The sequence below is a fragment of the Mandrillus leucophaeus genome, unplaced genomic scaffold (assembly GCF_000951045.1).
Source record: "Mandrillus leucophaeus isolate KB7577 unplaced genomic scaffold, Mleu.le_1.0 Scaffold504, whole genome shotgun sequence".
Taxonomy (NCBI): Eukaryota; Metazoa; Chordata; class Mammalia; order Primates; family Cercopithecidae; genus Mandrillus; species Mandrillus leucophaeus.
In genome coordinates this window covers 801,674-822,745 of record NW_012105410.1, presented here as the reverse complement: position 1 = coordinate 822,745, position 21,072 = coordinate 801,674, and the positions used below count along the sequence as shown (strand labels likewise).

The window sequence follows — 21,072 nt, the reverse complement described above, 5'->3', positions numbered from 1 at the left end:
TGTTTTTGCCAACACCCTCCACCCTCCATCTTCATTCTGTTTTTGCCAACACCCTCCACCCTCCATCTTCATTCTGTTTTTGCCAACACCCTCCATCCAAATTAAAACAACTATATTAGTTAAAGCTACTAATTTAGTCTCTGTATCTTATATATGGTTCTGTTATTGTGGTCATTATACTTTTAAATACTTTTATATATTTTTAAATTTTATTTATAAAATAAATATAAATGTTCTTATGGTGTCGGGAAGAACAGGTTACAAGAAATGAGTTTATAAATGGGAGACCAGTTAGGAGGCTATCACAGTCATTTAGGCAAGATACGAAAAGGGCCTGAACTAAACAAGGCAGTAACAGAAGCACAAAAAAGGTGATTGATATGTTTAATACATAATAGGAGGTAAAATGAACAAGACTTTCACTTCGAATGTAAGTAGTGATTAGAAATACGAGATACAATGGCTCACAAGATCCTAATAACAGATTTCAGTAAACACTGGACAAGAGTCACTGTCAAATCCAAATAATATAAAACAGGGCAGAAGGGGCTGCTTAGCTTTCTTACAATAATTCAACCTAGGCTGGTTAGGAATAGGATGCTTTATGATTGTGCACTTCCTTCCTAGGCATAGGACCGGGGTCTCCACACTGTACCTGCACCAGATTTCAAACTGGACTCCACCTCCAGGTACAAGGCCCTGTGCAGAGAAGGCACTTAGTAGGAGCCTTTGCACTGGAACTTCAGCTGGCAACAGGAGAGAGTGATGGTGTTCACTATTAAAGATGGGATCCGGAACACAGAGTGTGGTTGCAGTTCTGAAGGGCTTCAGAGTAATTCCTTTAGAAAAGAAAAGCATTTCAAAATAATCCAACATATGACTTAGTGCTTTTTTCTTCTTTCATGTTCTTCCAGTGAATATTACTCAGTAATTCCCTAGTAGCTATGGTTCCCTATGATCCCATGATAATATAGAAGAAAAAGATCCCTTGCTAGTGGACAATTCATATATTGCCATTCAAGTGCTGACACTTGTTAATTTTTTTTTTTTTTAAATTATAGCTACCTTAGCGAGTATGAAATGGTATCTCAGTAGTATTGATTTGCATTTCCCAAATAAGTAATGATGCTCAGTATTCTTCCATGTGCTTATTAGCCATTTGTATATCTTTGGAGAAATGTCTATTCAGATCCTTTGCCCACTTTTTAATTGGTTTTTAAGAAATGATTGATTTGTAAGAGTTCTTTATATGTTCTGTATATACAAATCTTTTATTTGAACCTCAAAATCAACACTGGCAGCACTCTGGCAATCATTCTGGAACATACACTGAATGGCGAAAAATTCGAGTCACCCGGTCTGTTTGTTCCCAGGTGAGAACAATGTGAGACAGTCCGACTTCTTGTTTCTTGGAGATGACCAGAAGGTGGGGACAGTAGAGGCAGTGCAGAAGCTTCCACTCTGGGGACAGTAGGATGGGGTTTGAATCCCAACCTTGGCCCTTGTTAGTGGGGCAGCCCCAAGCAAGTCACTTAACGCTTGTGAATCTCATTTTTTCTTTCATAAAATAAAGCAAACAGAGTCTACCAGGGTAAGTTGTTTTACGAGTTAAAATAATGATCTCTGTGAGATATGTATATGTACATATTTCCTTTAGGAGCAATGGTTCAGTATTCCCTAATTCAGCGTTCATGGTGCTTTACAGAACACAACTACTGTGAGGACTGAGAATCAACACTACGTATATAGATAAGAGTGAGTGGGCACGTAAAGGATATAAGATGGGGCAAAACGCAAATAATTGGTAGATCTAGGTAAAGAGTATACAAAAGTTCTTTGTACTATTTTTATAGGTTTTTGTAAATTTGAAATTATATCAAAATAAAAAGCTACAAAAATAGTTAAAAAATAAAAAAACTTGGCCTATCTCCTGTTTTACTGCCCAGGTAAGACTAGAAATACTCAACAACACAAAACTCACTCAGAAAAAAAAAAGAATTCTTAAATATAATGTAATAAAAGAACCATATAAGAATAAGAAAGCCTAATATCCTAAACCTACCATTTTCAAGGAACTCCGGTCCTTTCAGCACACTGGATTGCGAGTGTTGAACTGGAAAGTAGTACTGGACATAACAATCTGCTTCTCCCCAGACTGTTGCCTGAAGAGGGGCTAGCCCTTTAACCATCTCTACATGGATCTCAAAGCAGTGCTCCATCAGTGCATTTCCTCGGTCCTCTGCCTATTAAATGAAACAGAAACACCGGTGAGCTTTAAAGAGTAACTTGCTTAGAATATTCCTGCTTCTCTATGAAGTCTGAGTATAGATAAAGAGATAAGTATAATTAGTTGATATTAAAATAGATACTTAATTTTCACTGTAACTCTCACAACTGCTCACTGTAAGTAGGCTAAATAGGATGTACTCCTGACTATGAGACTGGGTTAATATTAGGAAATCCATAAATGTAATTCAGTGCATTAATGGAACAACAAAAATGATTAACACAAATGCATTTGATAAAATTCAATATTTGTTCCTGATAAAAGCTCTTAATATACTAAGAATAGAAGGCTATTCCCTTCACAGGAAAAAGAATAAATAGTAAATTTAGAATAAATTCTACATTTAGAATAGCAATGGAATGAGAAGTGAAGTGGAAGAAGGGTAACACCAGACCAAACTAATATCATAATTTAAGAAAAAAAGGAAAACTAATAGCCTACAGCAGACAGTGGCATCCACGATTCCAGCAGGACTCCTTAGCCTGGGCCACTTAGAATAGCAAACAGGTACTAACTACTATTTCCAAATTAGTTGGGGATAACGTCAGGACTGTCCAATAATGGTAAGGACTACTTGGGGAGGTAGTGAAGACACTGTTACTACAGGGAATAACAACAAATAATCATGTATTTATTGAAGATTTACTATGAACCAGGCACTACACCAAACAGCTCACCTTTATTAGGTGATTGAACATGCAGAGCTAGTAACAGTGGAACCAGGTTTAGACTTAATGTAGTCTGACTCCAGAGCCAGTGATCTTTATCCCTATTCTATACAGCAGATCTTAGACAACAAATCATTCAGGAAAATTCAAAGGGGGGAATTCAGGATTCAGATAAGAGTTGAGATTATATATATATATGTGTGTTTAACATTTTAACTACTAATCCAAAAAATCTAGAACAGAGACTGTATTAAGTCTCTGCTTTGAAATCTGAAAGCATATGTTAGCAATACCTGCTCAAAAATTTTCCTTAGAAAAACACAAAACTTGCAATTTGATTCCCTGGGGCAAAAATTGGGGAAAAAAAAATCTTTCAAGAGTCACAACAGCTATTTAATTTGGCCTTATAGTGTTACAGCAATTTGATAACTCCCTTCTGCAAATGGTGAATTGGATGAGAGGCATGAGTGTAGGAGGAAAAACAACTGTTTTTATAGATATCTAATCCCACAGGTAAATCTTTCAAGGATTTCCTCTGTGCACATAGTGAGAAACATTTTCTAACCTTTAGTATGGAATTTAACAAAATCTGAGTCTACACTGCAAGGTGACAGCCATATAATGCCTAAACAGACTTGGGGATATTAATGAGGTTTTTCTTTATTTGTGCTTTTATATAATTTTCAACTTGAAAAATACGATTATCTATTGACAAACAATAATATCTAACAAATAACTGGCTGGGTGTGGTGGTTCATGCCTGTAATCCCAGCACTGTGGGAGGTCGAGATGGGTGGATTACTTGAGGTTAAGACCAGCCTGGCCTAGCAATATGGTGAAATCCCATCTCTACTAAAAATACGTAAGTTACCAGGCACAGTGGTGGGTGCCTGTAATCCCAGCTACCGGGAGGCCAAGGTGGGAGAATCCCTTGAACCCAGTTGGTGGAGGTAGTAGTGAGCTGAGATGGCGCCATTGCACTCCAGCCTGGGCAACAGAGCGAGATCTCACCTCAAAACAAAACAAAAAAAAACTAACAAATAACTAAGAAAAATTTGGAGTTCATAATATACAAATATACCATAACTTGCTAAAAGTTATTTTCCTAATAGTTCTTTCCCTGCTAGAGACATTTAAATTTGTCATTTGGGTTCAGACTTAAGAATATAACATACTTAAATGGTATGGATACTGAGATTTGGCTGTACTAGTAAAAACAACAAATATAAGATACAGTAGTACATGATACAGTGGAATAAAGACTGAACTTGAAGTTAGAAGACCTGTGTCTGAATCCCAGTTCTCTCATTCTTAGTTATGTGACCCCGGACAAGTAACTTACTCTCTTGGATTCTGTCTCATCATCTATAAAACAGAATAACAATGACCCACCTCATGTAGTTGTTAGGGAAATAAACATAAGAATGTATGTCAATGTGCTTTCTCAACTGGACAGCACCAAACAAAAACAAATTACTTTTAAATTACTAGTAGATAAGCAAGCACTTCACAATGGCTTTCCAGCATGGGCTCAGCCAATAAGCAGGGTAAGATTTTGCTGGCTTACATTTGGGATCACTCTCCACTCCCATTTTTTTTTAAAGGCAACAAAGCTAGTAAATTAGATAATTAAGATCTGGTTGTTCGATTGGATTTTCTTTATAAATTCAGGGAGCTAAGAGGGACATAGAGATCCATTTAAGCCATAACAGAAAACTACCAATGATTCCTTTGATTTATAGGAAGCACTGGAGTGCATGTTACGTTCTTTTGTTGAGCCTTTCATTATAGAAATAAAGGATTTGGGCAATAAATTCACTAAAATATGCAAGAGAAAATGAAATAATGACTTTTTGTAAACCATAGCATTTACTACCATAGCAACACATGCTACAGTTGGCTGGTCCAGGAAATGGGCTGGCCTAGGGCTGAAGGGAGGGAGTGTTCCTTCTTCATGCTTTAATCTTTGTAGTGCCATTATTTGATCTGAAGAACCCATAGCTAAAAAGACTCGAAGACTCCCATTTTGGTGGCCTGAAAACACATCAATCACAGGCATGTAGCGGTCGACAGCAACAACTGGGTACTGGGCATCCAGCAGCAGGCGAGAAATTTTAGGATCTCTAGAGGGGGAGAAATTGTGAATAAGCAAATAATAAGCATCAATCATGTCATAGAGCAGTTTTATTTCTTTCTTGACTCATTTTTTCAGTTTGTTAAAAATAGATCTGCAACTGGAAAAGTAATAGTGGTTTTAAAAAATGTGTGCATCTGTCAGTAACCCACCAAATAAAAATTACCAGGCAGAGAAGTTCAAAATGTAGCAATTTAAAGGCAGGGAATGTGTCTGATATGTCTCTGTAGCATTATGGCCCCAAGTCCAGTGTCTGTGATTTGAGTAGTATCTCATGGAGCTTTGCTAAACTGCATTATTTTATAGGGAGGAAGTGTGGTCTACTAGGAAGAATGTGGACTTTGGTGTCTGACAGATAAGATTTGGATAATATTGCCAATATCTGCCATCTACCGAGTGCTTAGTAAGTGATAGGCATTTTATAGTGTTTCTAATCCTTTTAACGCTGCACAGGTTGGTATTATCCACTATTAATGGATGAGAAAGCCAAATTTAAAGAGGTTAAGTAACTTAGCTAAGGATATACAACTAGTAGGAGGTTAAGTTGGGATTCAAGCTCTGATAAATGATTTATAACGTCATGCTGAATCTTAGCTCTGCCACTTACTTGCTGTGTGACTCAAGCAATTCATTTAACATTTTTGAGTCTGTTTTGTCATCTGTAAAATGTACACAACGAAAAAACTTACATCAAAGGGTGGTTGTTAGGACTAAACTGAGGTAACATACAAAATACCAACTATGATGCTTGGTACATGGAAAATGCCCAGTAATTGGTAGCTACTATTATTTTACACACTCTCAGGAAAGAATGAGATCTAATGGAATGAGAAGTAAAGTGGAAGAAGGGTAACACCAGACCAAACTAACATCATAATTTAAGAAAAAAAGGAAAACTAATAGCCTACAGTGGACAGTGGCATCCACGATTCCAGCAGGACTCCCCAGCCTGGCTATGATTTCCAATGTTACTGTTGTAAGTATTAATACTTAGCTGTTCACAGAAGGCATATCCATGTATTTTCTCTCTAGATCTTCATGATTGTTCCACAAGAGAGATAGGGAATCTACTATCACCCTCATTTTACAGATAAGGAAAAGAAAGTCAGAGAGGTTAAGTGACTTCTGCAAGTTAAAGGACAAATTTCTTCATTTGTAATATAGGGATAATAATAATACTTTATAGGGTTATAGTGAGGTTCAAATGAGCTAATGCCCACAAAGGTGCTCTTTGTAAAATGTAAAACACAACATTTAAAACACAGAACTATGAGAAGGCTGCTAGGAAGGAGGTCAATGCTAAAATAAAAATCAGAAACTTGAGTCAAAATAAAAAAGGCACATTTTGGGCCAGATGCGGTAGCTCACACCTGTAATCCCAGCACTTTGGGAGGCCGAGGCGGGTAGATTGCGAGGTCAGGAGATCGAGACCATCCTGGCTAACACGGTGAAACCCCGACTCTACTAAAAATACAAAAAATTAGCCAGGCGTGGTGGCGGACGCCTGTTGTCCCAGCTACTCGACAGGCTGAGGCAGGAGAATGGCGCGAAGCCGGGAGGCGGAGCTTGCAGTGGGCCAAGACTGCGCCACTATACTCCAGCCTGGGGGACAGAGCAAGACTCTGTCTCAAAAAAAAAAAAAAGGAACAGTTTGTATTGAGGAATGAAATAACCATCAGGTTAATCAATACCCCACCTATGTGTTAAAAGTGAGGTGAAGTAATCAAATCTGAAGGTCTAAAAGATAATATTCATTATATAAAACTTGCAAATAGCTGATGTGAACAATACTGAAGTTCTGTGATAGAATGGTAAACCACCTTTTGTGAGGTGGTAACTTTTGGCAGTAGAGCTTTTTGGTGAAGAGTGTGGACTCCACTGCCATGCTATCTTGGGCCCTAACCCTCCACTTTATGATATATGTGACAAGTAATTTAACTTCTCTGAGTCTCTGTTAACTCATCTGTACAAAAAAGCAAATAGAAGTACCTGCCTCAGAGGGTTGTCAAGAAGATTAAATGACTTGATGTATGCAAGGTTTTTAGCATAGTGCCTGAAACATGGTAAGCAGTATCTGTAAGATACTGCTTTAGAATAGGAGAAAGAGCAGCAACTGTGGTGAAACTGAAAAAAGTCCTTCAAGGGATTACTGGGCTATTCATGTTTGCAAATCAAAAGAATTCCTTTTCAGTCCATACAAAGTTAAAGACGCACAATAAAGAATACTCCAAAAGGTCCTATTTACTTGAATGACATGTAAAACTGGTGGAGGGGAAGTTTCACCAGCCCGAGCAGCTTGTCCAGTCCTGGGCTCCGCACCTTATTCCAAGTTTCAATTACCATCACATTGTTCTTAAGCCTTTCCAGGTATTTGGAAGACAGAGAGACGGGAATCACCTAAGAGAGAGGAACAACCAAAGCAAACAAAAAACTCATACCTAAGACAAATATTAATTTATACTTTCACTCAATAAGCATTTACAAAAAGCCTACTGTTAATACACAGTGTTATGAGCTAAAGACATTCAAATAAAACTTACTCTGTATCCTCAAGAGAAGTAGCAGTCTGCTGTTAGAGACTAACACACAAAGGCCAGATACAAAACAGTGAGTTCTCTGATGACAAAGCTCATACAGGTGGAGCTTTGAGGACACAGAGAAGGTTGTTAAACATGTCAAACATGGTGCCTGCCAAACTTGTCCAATCCTTTCTAAGGCAAAGTGATCCACTAGTAAACCCCCTTGAAAGAAAGATGTTTTTGAAAGAAGTATGCTACTGACTTGACAAGAGTTGAGTATTTTATCAAAGGGCAGCCAATCCACTGACTGGATAGCATTTAATAAAATGACCAAGTGCCAAAAGCTCTGCCCAACAGGTGTCACAGTAAAGAGCAAAGCCAACTGTTCCTCTGGATTTTCAACATAAAATTACTCCAGAATTGGCCAGTTGGTAGTTCCAATAGAAAACATGAGAGGCAAAAAGCATGAAATTAGAAAAGGGATGATGAGAGGAAGACACCAGAAGAACAGAGCAGAGCTACTTTTGTATCCACCTAAGAAACACAAAGTGGATACAAACCTAGTGTTTGTATCCTGAACACATTTCTGTTCTTTGAAACCAAAAAAAGTAAAACTAGAACAGCAACCTAACCTCCAAGTACGGAAGTTGCAGGCAACTACTTCTGGGACAAAGTAACCTTAAATCTCAAGGCCAAGCAGGAGTTAACTAATACAAAAAGCTCTGCTTAAGTGGTGTCATGAAGGCTTAAAGGAAATTTAAGGCAGAAGAATGAGCACATACAAAGATACAGAAGTAGGAGAAGAGAATATTCAGGAAACTCTAAGTAGTTGAGCACAGCTGGGTTATTTAGTATAAAGGGAAGAGTGGCAGGAGCTGAGGCTGGAGAAGTACACACAGTCAGTTTCCAAAGGGTCTTGGATTTACATTCCATCTTGAAGGATACAGGGAATCACGGAAAGGCTTTAAGAAGGGAAGTAAAATGTTCAGGTTAGTGTTTTAGAAAGGTCATTCTCATTGGTGCATAAAGGAGGCAAAGGACATAAAGAGAACTGGGAAACAGCTAGACCAGTCTGAAGGCTATTTGGAAGGAGGGTGAAGGTTTAAATAGAAGCAGTGGCAGTGCAGTGAAGGTAAAGAGATGTGTTCCAGAGAATTAAGTTTGTAGTATCTATCAGACTTGGTAAGTAATTACATAAGAAAGAGTCAAGGGGCTGGGCGCCGTGGCTCACACCTGTAATCCCACCACTTTGGGAGGCCGAGGTGGGCAGATCACGAGGTCAGGAGCTCGAGACCATCCTGGCTAACACGGTGAAACCCTGTCTCTACTAAAAATACAAAAAAAAATTAGTTGGGTGTGGTGGTGGGCACCTGCAGTCCCAGCTACTCGGGAGGTTGAGGCAGGTGAATGGCCTGAACCCAGGAGGCGGAGCTTGCAGTGAGCTGAGATCGCGCCACCGTACTCCAGCCTGGGCGACAAAGTGAGACTCTGTCTCGAAAAAAAAAAAGAAGAAAGAGTCAAGGAAAACTAACAGGTTCTATTTAGGTGCCTGAGTAAATTATAATTTGAATTAGGGCAGACAAAAAGAGGAAGAACAGATTTGGAAGAAGTGATAAATTCAGATTTGAACATGTTTGAATTCGTTCTTTCATTTACACATCTGTATTGAATACCCAGTATGTGCCAGGCAATGTGTTAGGTGACAAGTGTAAACTGAGATATCCAGGTGGTAATGACCAGCAGGCAGTTAGATACAGAAATCTCAAACTAAAAGGAAATGTCTGGCATATATAGAAGTGTAGATGTGGAAGTTATCATCATAAAAATGACTGCTGAAGCTGTGTGAATAGATGTGATGATCATGGGGAAAAGTGGATTGATTTGGAAGAGTGCCAGCAATACAGTAATGAGTGGAAGCACCAACAATTAAAGGAAGAAGTACTAGGGTTACCACCCTTTTCCTAGTTTTTTTTTTTTTTGAGATGGAGTCTCGCTCTGTTGCTCAGGCTGGAGTGTAGTGTTGATCTCGGCTCACTGCAAGCTCTGCCTCCCCGGTTCATGCCATCCTCCTGCCTCAGCCTCCTGAGTAGCTGGGACTACAGTTGCCCACCACCATGCCGGGCTAATTTTTTGCATTTTTAGTAGAGACGGGGTTTCACCGTGTTAGCCAGGATGGTCTCGATCTCCTGACCTCGTGATCTGCCCGCCTTAGCCTCCCAAAGTACTTTTCCTGGTTTTCCTTCTGGCCCAATGACTGAAAAAGAACAGCTTCGAGTGTGGAAGAAAATAAGACAGTAAAGTTACAAAAACCAAGAAAGAAAACAACTTAAGCACCACATTATACAGAAAAATCAAGTTAAGATGCATACTAAAGTAGGGAGAAGAATAAATGTGAGGATAAATATATAAAATAAAATAATAAAGGAGAGATTGGAGAAAGATGGGGAGGTTTAACTAATCAAAGTCTTAGAGGAAGCAGAAAGGAATAGAATCCCAAAACTCAGGCAAAAGAAACAGAGAGAAACCATGTGAACTCAGACAGAATAGAAATAAAGACAAAAAGTTTTAAAACGTTGACAATGCCTTTCCCTCTTCCATCCAATAGTGGGACTGAATCTGTACACCAAATAATTACAAAGGTTCCTGCTAGTCTGAACATTCTAGATTTAAGATGAAACTATAATTTGGGAAGCATTTGTCTCCCACCCCTATATTCCTCTAATGGATATGGAATGTACAAAGTTACCTGAGAAAAGTTAAAGACCGGTTGTGTTGTGCCCCATGCGATGACAGATCTGGTGACTTCCTCTGTGCTGAAGAGTTTACAATTTAAATAAACATTGCATGGTGATTGTTTCTCAGATTCTCCACTAATAAAATCTTTCCCATCTGGCACCATCAACAGCACATGCAACAGCAAAGCACTCTCTTTTGTTGACCCATTCATCTGAATATCTAAATTATGGGAGGCTGGCATAGCCATGAAGGTTGAAGGATGTGGTGCTAGAGGGCTTGGTGACTTTCGGGTGGGGAGCACCAAGTTCTGTGCTTTCTTTGCAGTTTCCTCATGAATTTGATTTAAGTTTTGTGGATTTTTGGTATAGGTCATATCTTGGTTAAGTTCTGGTAGTGCCTTATTTGGACTTGTAGGAGCACAAAGTGGGGTATAATGGGTATTGCCACTTAACTTAGTATTGACACCAGTGAAAACTTTGTTATCTGTAACAAGCTCCATGGTTACCTATAAAACACAAAAAGAGAAGAGTCAGTAAGAATGTCCTTTAGAATTGGAATTAGAATTTTGAGGCCGGAAACAACATCAGATTATTAGGAAATGAATTAACTCATCCTCAAACACTCTAATAGTAAGAATATTAACAGAATGCATATACATTAACTTGCTAGACTAAGAAAAACTAGACAGATGATTTATCAATAACAAAAGATGAACCTGGAAGATCAAGTTAAGCCAGAATAGAAGAAAGTTTCCAGAAGAGAATGGAGACATGTTTAAAGGACCCAGAAATCCAGTTGAAGAGGCTCCCACTGGCTAAATCTAGGACAATTTCAGCATCAGAATGAGTAACAGTAATGGATTATAACCTATTGAATAATAATCCATGAATCCATCCTGATATAAAATAAATATGAGAGAAGAAACAGCTCCTCCGTATAGAATGCCAATTAATAAACGCACAAGAGACGGTAGAGTTAGAAATCACCATTTGACAATCATCACAGTAATAAGTGATTCAGGTTAATCCCAGTGGAGGAACTTTCTTTAAAATAACTGGCATTACTTTAAAAAAAAATCAACATACTGAAAAATAAAGAAAGGCTGCAGAACTGTTTCTGACTAAAGGAGAGATTAGAAAGATCTGACAAAATGCAATAGATAATCCTTGACTAGAAAAAAAATTTGCTATAAAGGCACTGGTATAATTGGTGAAATCTTAGTACAGCCTGTAGATATAGCATCAATGCTATGCTGACTTTTAAAACTCTAGAGTATTATGCATGATGATGTCCTTGTTCTAAGGAAATATACAAAATATAAACTAAAGAATTTAGGGGGAGAGGCATGATGTACAACTTACTCTCAAATAGTTCAGAAAAAAATGTGCATGTATATGTATGGGGGAAGGAGATAAAGGGACAGAAAGAGAGACAGGGAAGAGACAGACAGACAATTATAAAGAAAATGTGACAAATAGTAAGAATTGGGGAGTCTGAGTAAAGAGTATAAAAAAAGTCTAAATGTTAAAAAGTAAAAAAGAAAAGGGATGCAGGATAAATGATGAATTTGAAGAATAGAAGTGGTCACTAACTGTCAGGAGACTCAATTACTAAGGGTAAAAGGTTCTTGCTGTTTCTTTGATCTGAAATCCATAAGTGTTCGTAAGTGTTACACAGCAAGGTTCTTTTTTTTTTTGGAGACGGAGTTTCTCTGTCGCCCGGGCTGGAGTGCAGTGGTGCGATCTTGGTTCACTGCAAGCTCTGCCTCCCGGGTTCATGTCATTCTCCTGCCTCAGCCTCCTGAGTAGCTGGGACTACAGGTACCCGCCACCACACCCAGCTAATTTTTTGTATTTTTTAGTAGAGATGGGGTTTCACCGTGTTAGCCAGGATGGTTTCGATCTCCTGACCTCGTGATCTGCCTGCCTCGGCCTCCCAAAGTGCTGGGATTACAGGCGTGAGCCACTGTGCCCGGCCAAGGTTCTTTTACTCTATTGAATATAGACAGCAATCTATCCAGAATAGTATTTCTCTCAAAAGAGCCAGAATAGAAAAAATTTCTAGTTGATCAATCCTATTTATAACCCCTTTCTGATTTTAAACTTTGTAGTCCAGAATGAACCAGGCAGGCAACAACTATAACTTGGATAGCACAAGAGTAAGGTGATGTTAATTTTTTGCAATAATAATCATGTAAGTCTTTAAAGCAAAGTGGTATTTACTAAGACCAAGAAGAGAGAGAAGGCTTTCAAGAAGAAAAGGCAGTATGACAAAACACAGAGGCATGAACCAGTATGATACCTTACTGATTCTTTATATAGTGTGACATAGTTACTGGTAGAGAAGCTGTAGGAGAGAAGGCTGAACGGTAGGCCAGGGTCATATAGTAAGTCTTGTACTTTATCCTTCGGGTGATTGGGAGTCATCAGGATGTTTTAGGCATGGCTGTGATGATTTTTTTTTTTTCTTTTGAGACAGAGTCTTGCTTTGTAGCCCAGGCTAGAGTGCAATGGTACAATCTCGGCTCACTGCAACCTCTGCCTACTGGGTTCAAGAGATTTTTGTGCCTCAGCCTCCCAAGTAGCTGGGATTACAGGCGCATGTCACCACTCCCGGCTAATTTTTGTATTTTTAGTAGAGATGGGGTTTAGCCATGTTGCCCAGGCTGGTCTCGAACTCCTGAGCTCCGGCAATCTGCTCACCTTGGCCTCCCAAAGTGCTGGGATTACAGGCTTAAGCCATTGCATCCGGCTGATTTTTAAAACTCACCAGGACAAAGCTATACTGAAGCCACACACCCTGATTCTGCCATCTAAGAAATCCTAACTCACCTGAATACAAGGAAATAACCCTCTCTCCAATGAATTATACACCAGAATTCATTCTATCAGGCACACTTAGTTACTTTTCTCCTTCTTTATTCCAATTACTCTAGTCTAAGCCACCATCAATCATCTCTTTTCTGGACTAATGCCACAGACCACCTCCCTCTTTCCTCTTGCAGTCTATTCTCCATACAGTAATCTTGTAAAATGGAAATCAGATGATGTCACTCCCACGCTTCAACATCCTTTCCTTGGATCTTAGGCTAAAATCGAAACTCTTTACCTTACCTACAAAGCTCTGATGATATGGCTTCTACCTGACCGTTCAACTCTACTTTCTACCAATCTCTCTCTTGCTTACTATCCTCTGGCAACATTATATCCCTTGATGACTACAAGTCCAGTCCTGCTTTAGGGCTGTTGCATCTGTTATTCTCTCTGGAATGGTCTCTGTGTTTTTTACTTTCTCCTCTTATTCTTCAAATCTCACCTTCTATGTCACCTCCATAGAAAGATGTTCCGTGATCACCATCTCCTACTTTCTCCCATCATACCATTTATTTCCTTCATAGCACTTCCACTGCTGTATTTCAAGAGATGCTACACAAGATCAAAGACCTTGCTTTTCTTGTTCACTGCTACGTCATCAGTACCAGCCAATAATGCATACTCAGCAAATACTTCTGACTTCCTGAATGTGTATCTACATACCTTGAGGGGGCCAAATAGAGTCTGATCATTTTCCTGTTGCACTGGAAGTTGATCACTGAAAGAAAGTAGCTCTGATTGAATGACAGCTCGCAAAGAAAGTGACGCAGATCCAATGACTTCTGGCTGAGGAAGAAGGAGAGAGAACATTTTGGTTAAAGAGAAGCCACAGGAGATCTTAATTAAAGTGACAACATATGATGGCTTATAAAGGAAACCATGCAGGAAGAAAAAAGCTTAATTATCTAAGACAACTCTGAGATTCCACTTTCTGTCATATTTTGGTCTCTCTTCTGGTTTTTGCTACTTCTGTCTATAAGAATACAGAGGGTTTTATAAGCCACAAAGTGGTTGGAAGATTATCTTTTTCTATCACTAAGAGTTAATTCTTACTCAAAATGTTCAACTTCACTATTAAAAATAACAAATAAAATTTAGATGTCACAAATTTTTGCTATTAAAACTAGGGAAATTGTAAAGTTTAATATATCTAATGCTATCAAGGCTATGGAGAAACAAGAGGCTGTCATTTGAGTAAAGCTGGAAATATAAACTGGGAATGTGCTTTTAGATGGCAAATTTGGTAACAAATATTAAAAGCTTTAAATATTTATGCTCTTTGGCCCACTAATTTCATTTCTGGGAATTTATACTAAAGAAATAATAAACAGGCCAGGCGCGGTGGCTCATGCCTGTAATCCCAGCACTTTCGGAGGTCAAGGCAGGCAGATCACCTCAGGTCAGCAGTTCGAGACCAGCCTGGTCAACATGGTGAAACCCCTGTCTCTACTAAAAATATAAAAAATTAGTTGGGCATGTTGGCAGGTGCCTGTAATCCCAGCTACTCAGGAGGCTGAGGCAGGAGAATCGCTTGAACCCAGGAGGCTGAGGTTGCAGTGAGCCGAGACTGCGCCATTGCACTCCAGCCTGGGCAGCAAGAACAAAACTCTGTCTCACACACACACACACACACACACACACACACACACATACACATACAAAGAAATAAGAAACAATGCATAAAAAGCTTATACACAAATATGTATATGTTAAAAGTAGTTAACAATGAGATACACCTAGTTGTCCAATAATCAGGAATTAAGCTAATTATATAGCACATCCACATGATGGCATAACATGCAGCCATTAAAATGACACTTATTAAAAGTTTCTAATAATATTAATTGTATTTGTTATAATGGTTGATAAAAGGGTATTAATTCATGTATATCATAAACCTTCAAATACTTACAAAATTATGTGGAAAACACTAAATAGATATTTTTGAAGAAAATGAATAAAAACCCTCAAAATGCTAAATGATAAAAAGAAAGAATAAAACCTACATACAAAATTATATAACATATTGTGATCATTGGAAAAAGACAATGCAGATAGGCATACATGCTAACAATAGTTACTTCTTGGTGACAGAATTACAGGCAATTTTTGCCTTTTAAAAATTATTTTTCAAGTTCTCTACAAAAATATGTAAAACTCTTTTATAATTAGAAAAAAAATGCTGGCCAGGCGCAGTGCTTCACGCCTGTAATTCCAGCACTTTGGGAGGCCAAGGCGGGTGGATCACGAGGTCAGGAGATCGAGACCATCCTGGCTAACACAGTGAAACCCCGTCTCTACTAAAAATACAAAAAAATTAGCCGGGCTTGGTGGCGGGCGCCTGTAGTCCCAGCTACTCTGGAGGCTGAGGCAGGAGAATGGTCTGAACCCGTGAGGCGGAGCTTGCAGTGAGCTGAGATTGCGCCACTGCACTCCAGCCTGGGCGACAAAGAGAGACTCCGTCTCAAAAAAAAAAAAAAAAAAGAAAAAAAGAAAAGAAAAAAAAATGCCATTAACTAGGTATAGGAAAATGATTCAATGTAAATACATCGAAATGTTAATAGAGTTTATTTTGAGTTATGAAATGATGCCTTTCCCGCCCTTTCTACTTTGCTATAATTTTCCAAAAAGGACCTGTATTGTATATGTCTTCTGAAAAAAGCAAAAGAAAACAAGATGTTCTTCATGCTACCCATACCAAATAAGAGGTCAAAAGATTATAAAGACTATTCTTTTATTGAAGGAAGTAAAAACTGCTTGTTATAGTTTATTGATTTACTTTATGCCAGCTGCAAGTAATTTTATAAACTTGGAATTAGTTGATCAAAACTGCTACTCACAACTGTATTATTTTGGGCTTGGATAACTTATGTATTCTGCCTGCAAACAGGAAGTAAAATCTCAAATTAAGGCTGATAGCCTGTATCAATACAGCTACCTTTCTCTAGAAGGGAACAGCACAATAAAGAGGTTAAGAACTCGGGATCTAAAGACAGCAGATTTGGGATGGTGTCTTGGTTCTTTTATTAGATTGAGTGATCTTGGACATGTTATTTCACCAAATCTCAGTTTCTTCATCTGTAGAATGAAGATAATAATGTACCTAATTCACAGAGTTGTGGTGATTAAAATTGATAGTGTGCTCGTGTAGAGTCTTTAGTATTACATCTGGCCCATGACAAACAGCAGAGATTTGTAGTAGTAATAATAATAATAACAATGGATTATTAGTACTGCCTGCACCTGAAGATTCCTAGTTTAGGCAAGAATATAGTTTTAGGTATGCTCCAAATCCCTGGGGTGAAGGTAAGGCAAAGGCCAAAATCATTCAAAGTACCTTTTTCTGTGGAGTTTTCTTTGCATAAATTTGGAAAGTGAGGTTGGAATTCCACCAGTGCTCTATCATTGGGCCACCAAACTGTACTGGAAACACAAATCGCTGCTGGAACTTCACCTCTGTAAGGAGAACCAGACACACAGACATGTCACACCACCCAACTGAAGTCATCATCAATCCATGCCTTGATACCACCTGCTTCCCTTTCAAATTTAATTAAAATCTCCTGCAGAAATCTTGTCAGTGTAATTTCACAGAAAGTGCTAGGGCTGTAGGACTGAATGAGCAGGGACAAAGAGAAAACCCTGAAGATAGTACACAGAAGACAGGCAGTGCTATGTTGCTCTGCTTTGCTATGAGAAATGAATGCCGATCATGAGTACTGGATGTGTAAGGAGACATACCTATACACTTCACTGGGTTTTAAGTAATAGGACTGTTTTTAAAAGACAAGTTGGTAGGTAGTATACTAAAAGAAGGGGGCTGCCTGGAGGTGGAACAATGAGGGATAAACAGATAAATAGAAGAATGGAATAAAAAACTATAACACAAAAATAAACTTATCTTCTGGACACTCCTATTGTCACAAACAAGGTATCAGGTACTGATGTTAGCAGTGTCAGGCAAAGCACAGTCTGTCTCTTGGGTGGAAAGGAAGGGGTGTCTGCTATAAGTGTAAGTGGAAGAAGTGATGGTGGTATTTGAGTTTGTGCTCATGGCTATAGAGTTTTAACTAGTAAATAAAAAGAATTTGAGGCCGGGTGCGGTGGCTCATGCCTGTAATCCCAGCACTTTGGGAGGCCGAGACGGGTGGATCACGAGGTTAGGGGACATTGAGACCATCCTGGCTAACACGGTGAAACCCTGTCTCTACTAAAAATACAAAAAAAAAAAAAAAAAAAAAAAAAAAAAAAAAATTAGCCGGGCGAGGTGGTGGGCGCCTGAAGTCCCAGCTACTCAGGAGGCTGAGGCAGGAGAATGGCGTGAACCTTGGAGGCAGAGCTTACAGTGAGCCTAGATCATGCCATTGCACTCCAGCCTGGGCAACAGAGCGAGACTCTGTCTCAAAAATAAATCAATAAAATAAATAAATCAATAAAATAAAATAAAATAAAGAATTTGACACCAGAATCAAAGGATGTAAGTTTAAGCTCCAGTTCTATTGTTTATTATTACCACCTCAGAAACACTTTATCACCTATAAAATGATCTTCCTGTCCATTCACTGCTAAGGCCCTTAAAATGGATCATGAATCTGAAGAATCCTCACAAGAGGCCCAGTTATGAAGAGAATCTGCTATTTCTAGCATTCATTCAAATGACCCATTTTAACCTACCGATCTCTCTATTCATCTCTGGCCATATTAATTGGTGACTCTATACTTTTCTTGGCACTGTTGGACAGGATCTGGACCTTGCTGTGTGGATCAATGCACAGGAACTACGAACAAAAGGTCTGGGCCCAGGAAGCCCACATCCACTAGATCAGTTTATTTGGTTGCCCTACCTGGGAAAGGGAAGTAAGATAACACTTGCACCTCATTGGTGTGCTGGGAGGATCAACTGAGGTAATAAAGGAAAAAGCACTTTAGAAACTGTAAAATTCTTTATGTACAAACAGAATCCTATTTCAATTTCTCCTTACTACTTAGGTACGTTCTTGCACTGTTACTATATTTCTCATATAATTCTCTGTTTCTTAAGCTCATTATTTTTCACCACTGAGTAAAGTTAATTTACGTTATGCCAGCTGCAAGCAATTTTACAAACTTGGAATTAGTTGATCAAAACTGCTACTCACAACTGTATTATTTTGGGCTTGGATAACTGATGTATTCTGTCTGTGAGTTAAGGCAGTAAATGAAGAAAAAATTCAGGTAAATAACTTGCTAACACTGTCCCAGAGAAGATTTTTTTCAAGAGTTGAAAGGGATCCAGATTAATACCTAGTCTAATCCATATTATTATTAAGAGAGGCCCACAGGTGAGACAGTGATTTTGCCTAAGGCGCATGATTAGTGTGTGGTATAATCAGAACTAGAACCGAGTCTTGCAATTCTTGGCTCAATGCTTATTCCACATTTCCCATATAATCCTTCTCAGAAAAACATAGAGAGGATCAATCACTGCGGCCAACAATAAAAATAATGTTTAAGAAGCAATATAGATTAAGGCACATTTTGGAATCGAAATGGTGCTAGGTTGAAGTTCTAGTTCTACCATAAACCAGCTATGTGATATTACACAAGCTACTTAATTAATTTACGTCTCAGTTTCCTCTTCCTTCATCTGTGAGTTTCCTCTTTCCTCTTTATATCCTGATATGCAAAAATTCCTAAGATTAAAGGCAAGGTGCAGAACCACGTACAGGTTGGGCAGCCCTAACCCCAAAACTCAAAATCCAAAATGCTCCAAAATCCAAAACTTTCTGAATGCCAATATGATGCCAGAGTGGAAAATACCATACCCTACCTCATGTGATGGGTCTCAGTCAAAACGCAGTGAAAACTTTATTTCATGCACAAAATTATTTAAAACATTGTACAAAATTACCTTCAGGCTATGCGTATAAGGTCTATATGATACATAAATGAATTTCATGTTTAGATTTGGGTCCTATGCCCAAGATATCGTATTAATGTATATGCAAATATTCCAAAATCTGAAAAAATCTGAAATCCTAAATACTTCTGGTTCTAACCACTTTGAAGAAAGGACACTCAACTTGTGTATGGTGCACTAACACTTGCAGAAGCATGGAGGACAGGAGGTGGGGGAAGGGATAAACCAAGCTTGTCCAACCTGTGAGCCCACAAGTGGCCCAGGATGGCTTTGAATGCAGCCCAACACAAATCTGTAAACTATCTTAAAACACTGTAAGATTTTTTTGTGATTTTTTTTTTAAGCTCATCAGCTATTGTTAGTGTTAGTGTATTTTATGTGTGGTCCAAGACAATTCTTCCAATGTGGCCCATGGAAGCCAAAAGATTGGACACCCCTGGAATAAACATATTTGCTGATACACACGCACGTGCGCGCGCACACACACACACACACATCTATCTATCTATCTATCTATCTATCTATCTATCTATCTATCTACCTACCTACCTACCTACCTACCTACCTACCTACCTACCTACCTATCTATCTGGCTATCTATCTATAATGGCTTAAGGAAGGATATAAAAGCAACAACCTTGTTTGTCTGCAAGGATGTAACTTTTGAATTTTGAACCATGTGAATGGATTATTTAGTTCTAAAAGGAAACAAAACAAAGCAAAGTAAAAATTTAAAAATCCCATGTTACTATGCTGTCAAGGAAAACTTATTTGACTATGTAGTAGAAGTGTTAGGACCACATCTTTTATTTCTCAAACTACTTCCCAGAGAAGAAACTTAACACTGATGAACTAACTATTCATAGATCAAACTGGAAAACCAAGGCAAAGGTATCCTCAGAATATATTAGAAAAGTGGCTATAATTTTGGGTGGCAGGAACATAAATGTCTATTATATTATCCTTTTTCTGTATCTGAAATATTTAAAACAAATTAGAAAAAAAAAGACAACACCAAAAGCATAAGCAACAAAAGAAAAAAACAGATAAACTAGAGTACATAAAAATGAAAAACTTTTGTGCTGTAAACAATATCATCTAGAGAGTGAAAGGCCAACCCACAGAATGGGAGAAAATATTTGCAAATCATAGATCTGATAAGGGGCTTGTATTTAGGATACACAAAGAACTCTTATAACTCAATAACAAAGAGTCCGATTTGAAAATGAACAAAGGATCTGAATAGGCATTTCTCCAAAGAAGATATATAAATGGCCAATGAGCACATGAAAAGATGCTTGACATGACTGGCCATCAAGGAAAATGCAAATCAAAATCAATGTGATGTCACTTCACATCCACCAGGATGACCAGAATAAAAAAGAATGGAAAGTAACAAGTGTTGATGAGGATGTAGACAAATCAGAACATTCATATACTGATAGTGGGAAAATGGTGCAGCCACTGTTGAAAACAGTCTGGCAATTCTTGAAAAAGTTAAAACATAAAGTTACCATATGACCCAGCAATTCTACCATTAGATATATACCCAACGGAAATGAAAGCACACGGTCCATACAAAAACATGTACACAAATGTTCACATAGCAACATTATGCAAAATTGCCAAAAAGTGGAAACAACCTGAATGTCCATCAACTGAGGAAAGGATAAATGAAATGTGGTATATCTATGCAATGGAGTATTAGCCATAGAAAGGAATGAAGGACTGATATATACTACAACATGAAACCTAAAAATATTATGGTAAGTCAAAGACAGCAGTCAAAAAAATCACAAGTTGCATGATTCCATTTATATGAGACACCTAGAATGGACAAACTGATAGAGACAGAAAGAAGATTAGCAGTTGCTTAGGGCTGGGGAAAGAGGGAAATGGGAAGTGAAAGCTAGTAAGTATGGGGCTTCTTTTAGGGGAATGAAAATGTTCTAAAAT

At 38.3% G+C, this 21,072-nt stretch overlaps 1 protein-coding gene across 2 annotated transcripts in view; it reads right to left on the bottom strand.

Annotated features, from left to right (window-relative positions):
• Positions 1-21,072, bottom strand: part of C2CD3 (C2 calcium-dependent domain containing 3) — a 190,128-nt gene that overhangs the window by 99,717 nt on the left and 69,339 nt on the right. For both annotated transcript variants that reach the window (XM_011996184.1, XM_011996185.1), the window contains exons 12-18: positions 16,555-16,673; positions 13,881-14,003; positions 10,355-10,849; positions 7,335-7,486; positions 4,832-5,078; positions 2,063-2,243; positions 656-839 (exon numbers count right to left, since the gene is read on the bottom strand). In XM_011996184.1, the coding sequence (XP_011851574.1) occupies positions 656-839; positions 2,063-2,243; positions 4,832-5,078; positions 7,335-7,486; positions 10,355-10,849; positions 13,881-14,003; positions 16,555-16,673 (1,501 nt within the window). The remainder of the gene's footprint in view (positions 1-655; positions 840-2,062; positions 2,244-4,831; positions 5,079-7,334; positions 7,487-10,354; positions 10,850-13,880; positions 14,004-16,554; positions 16,674-21,072) is intronic.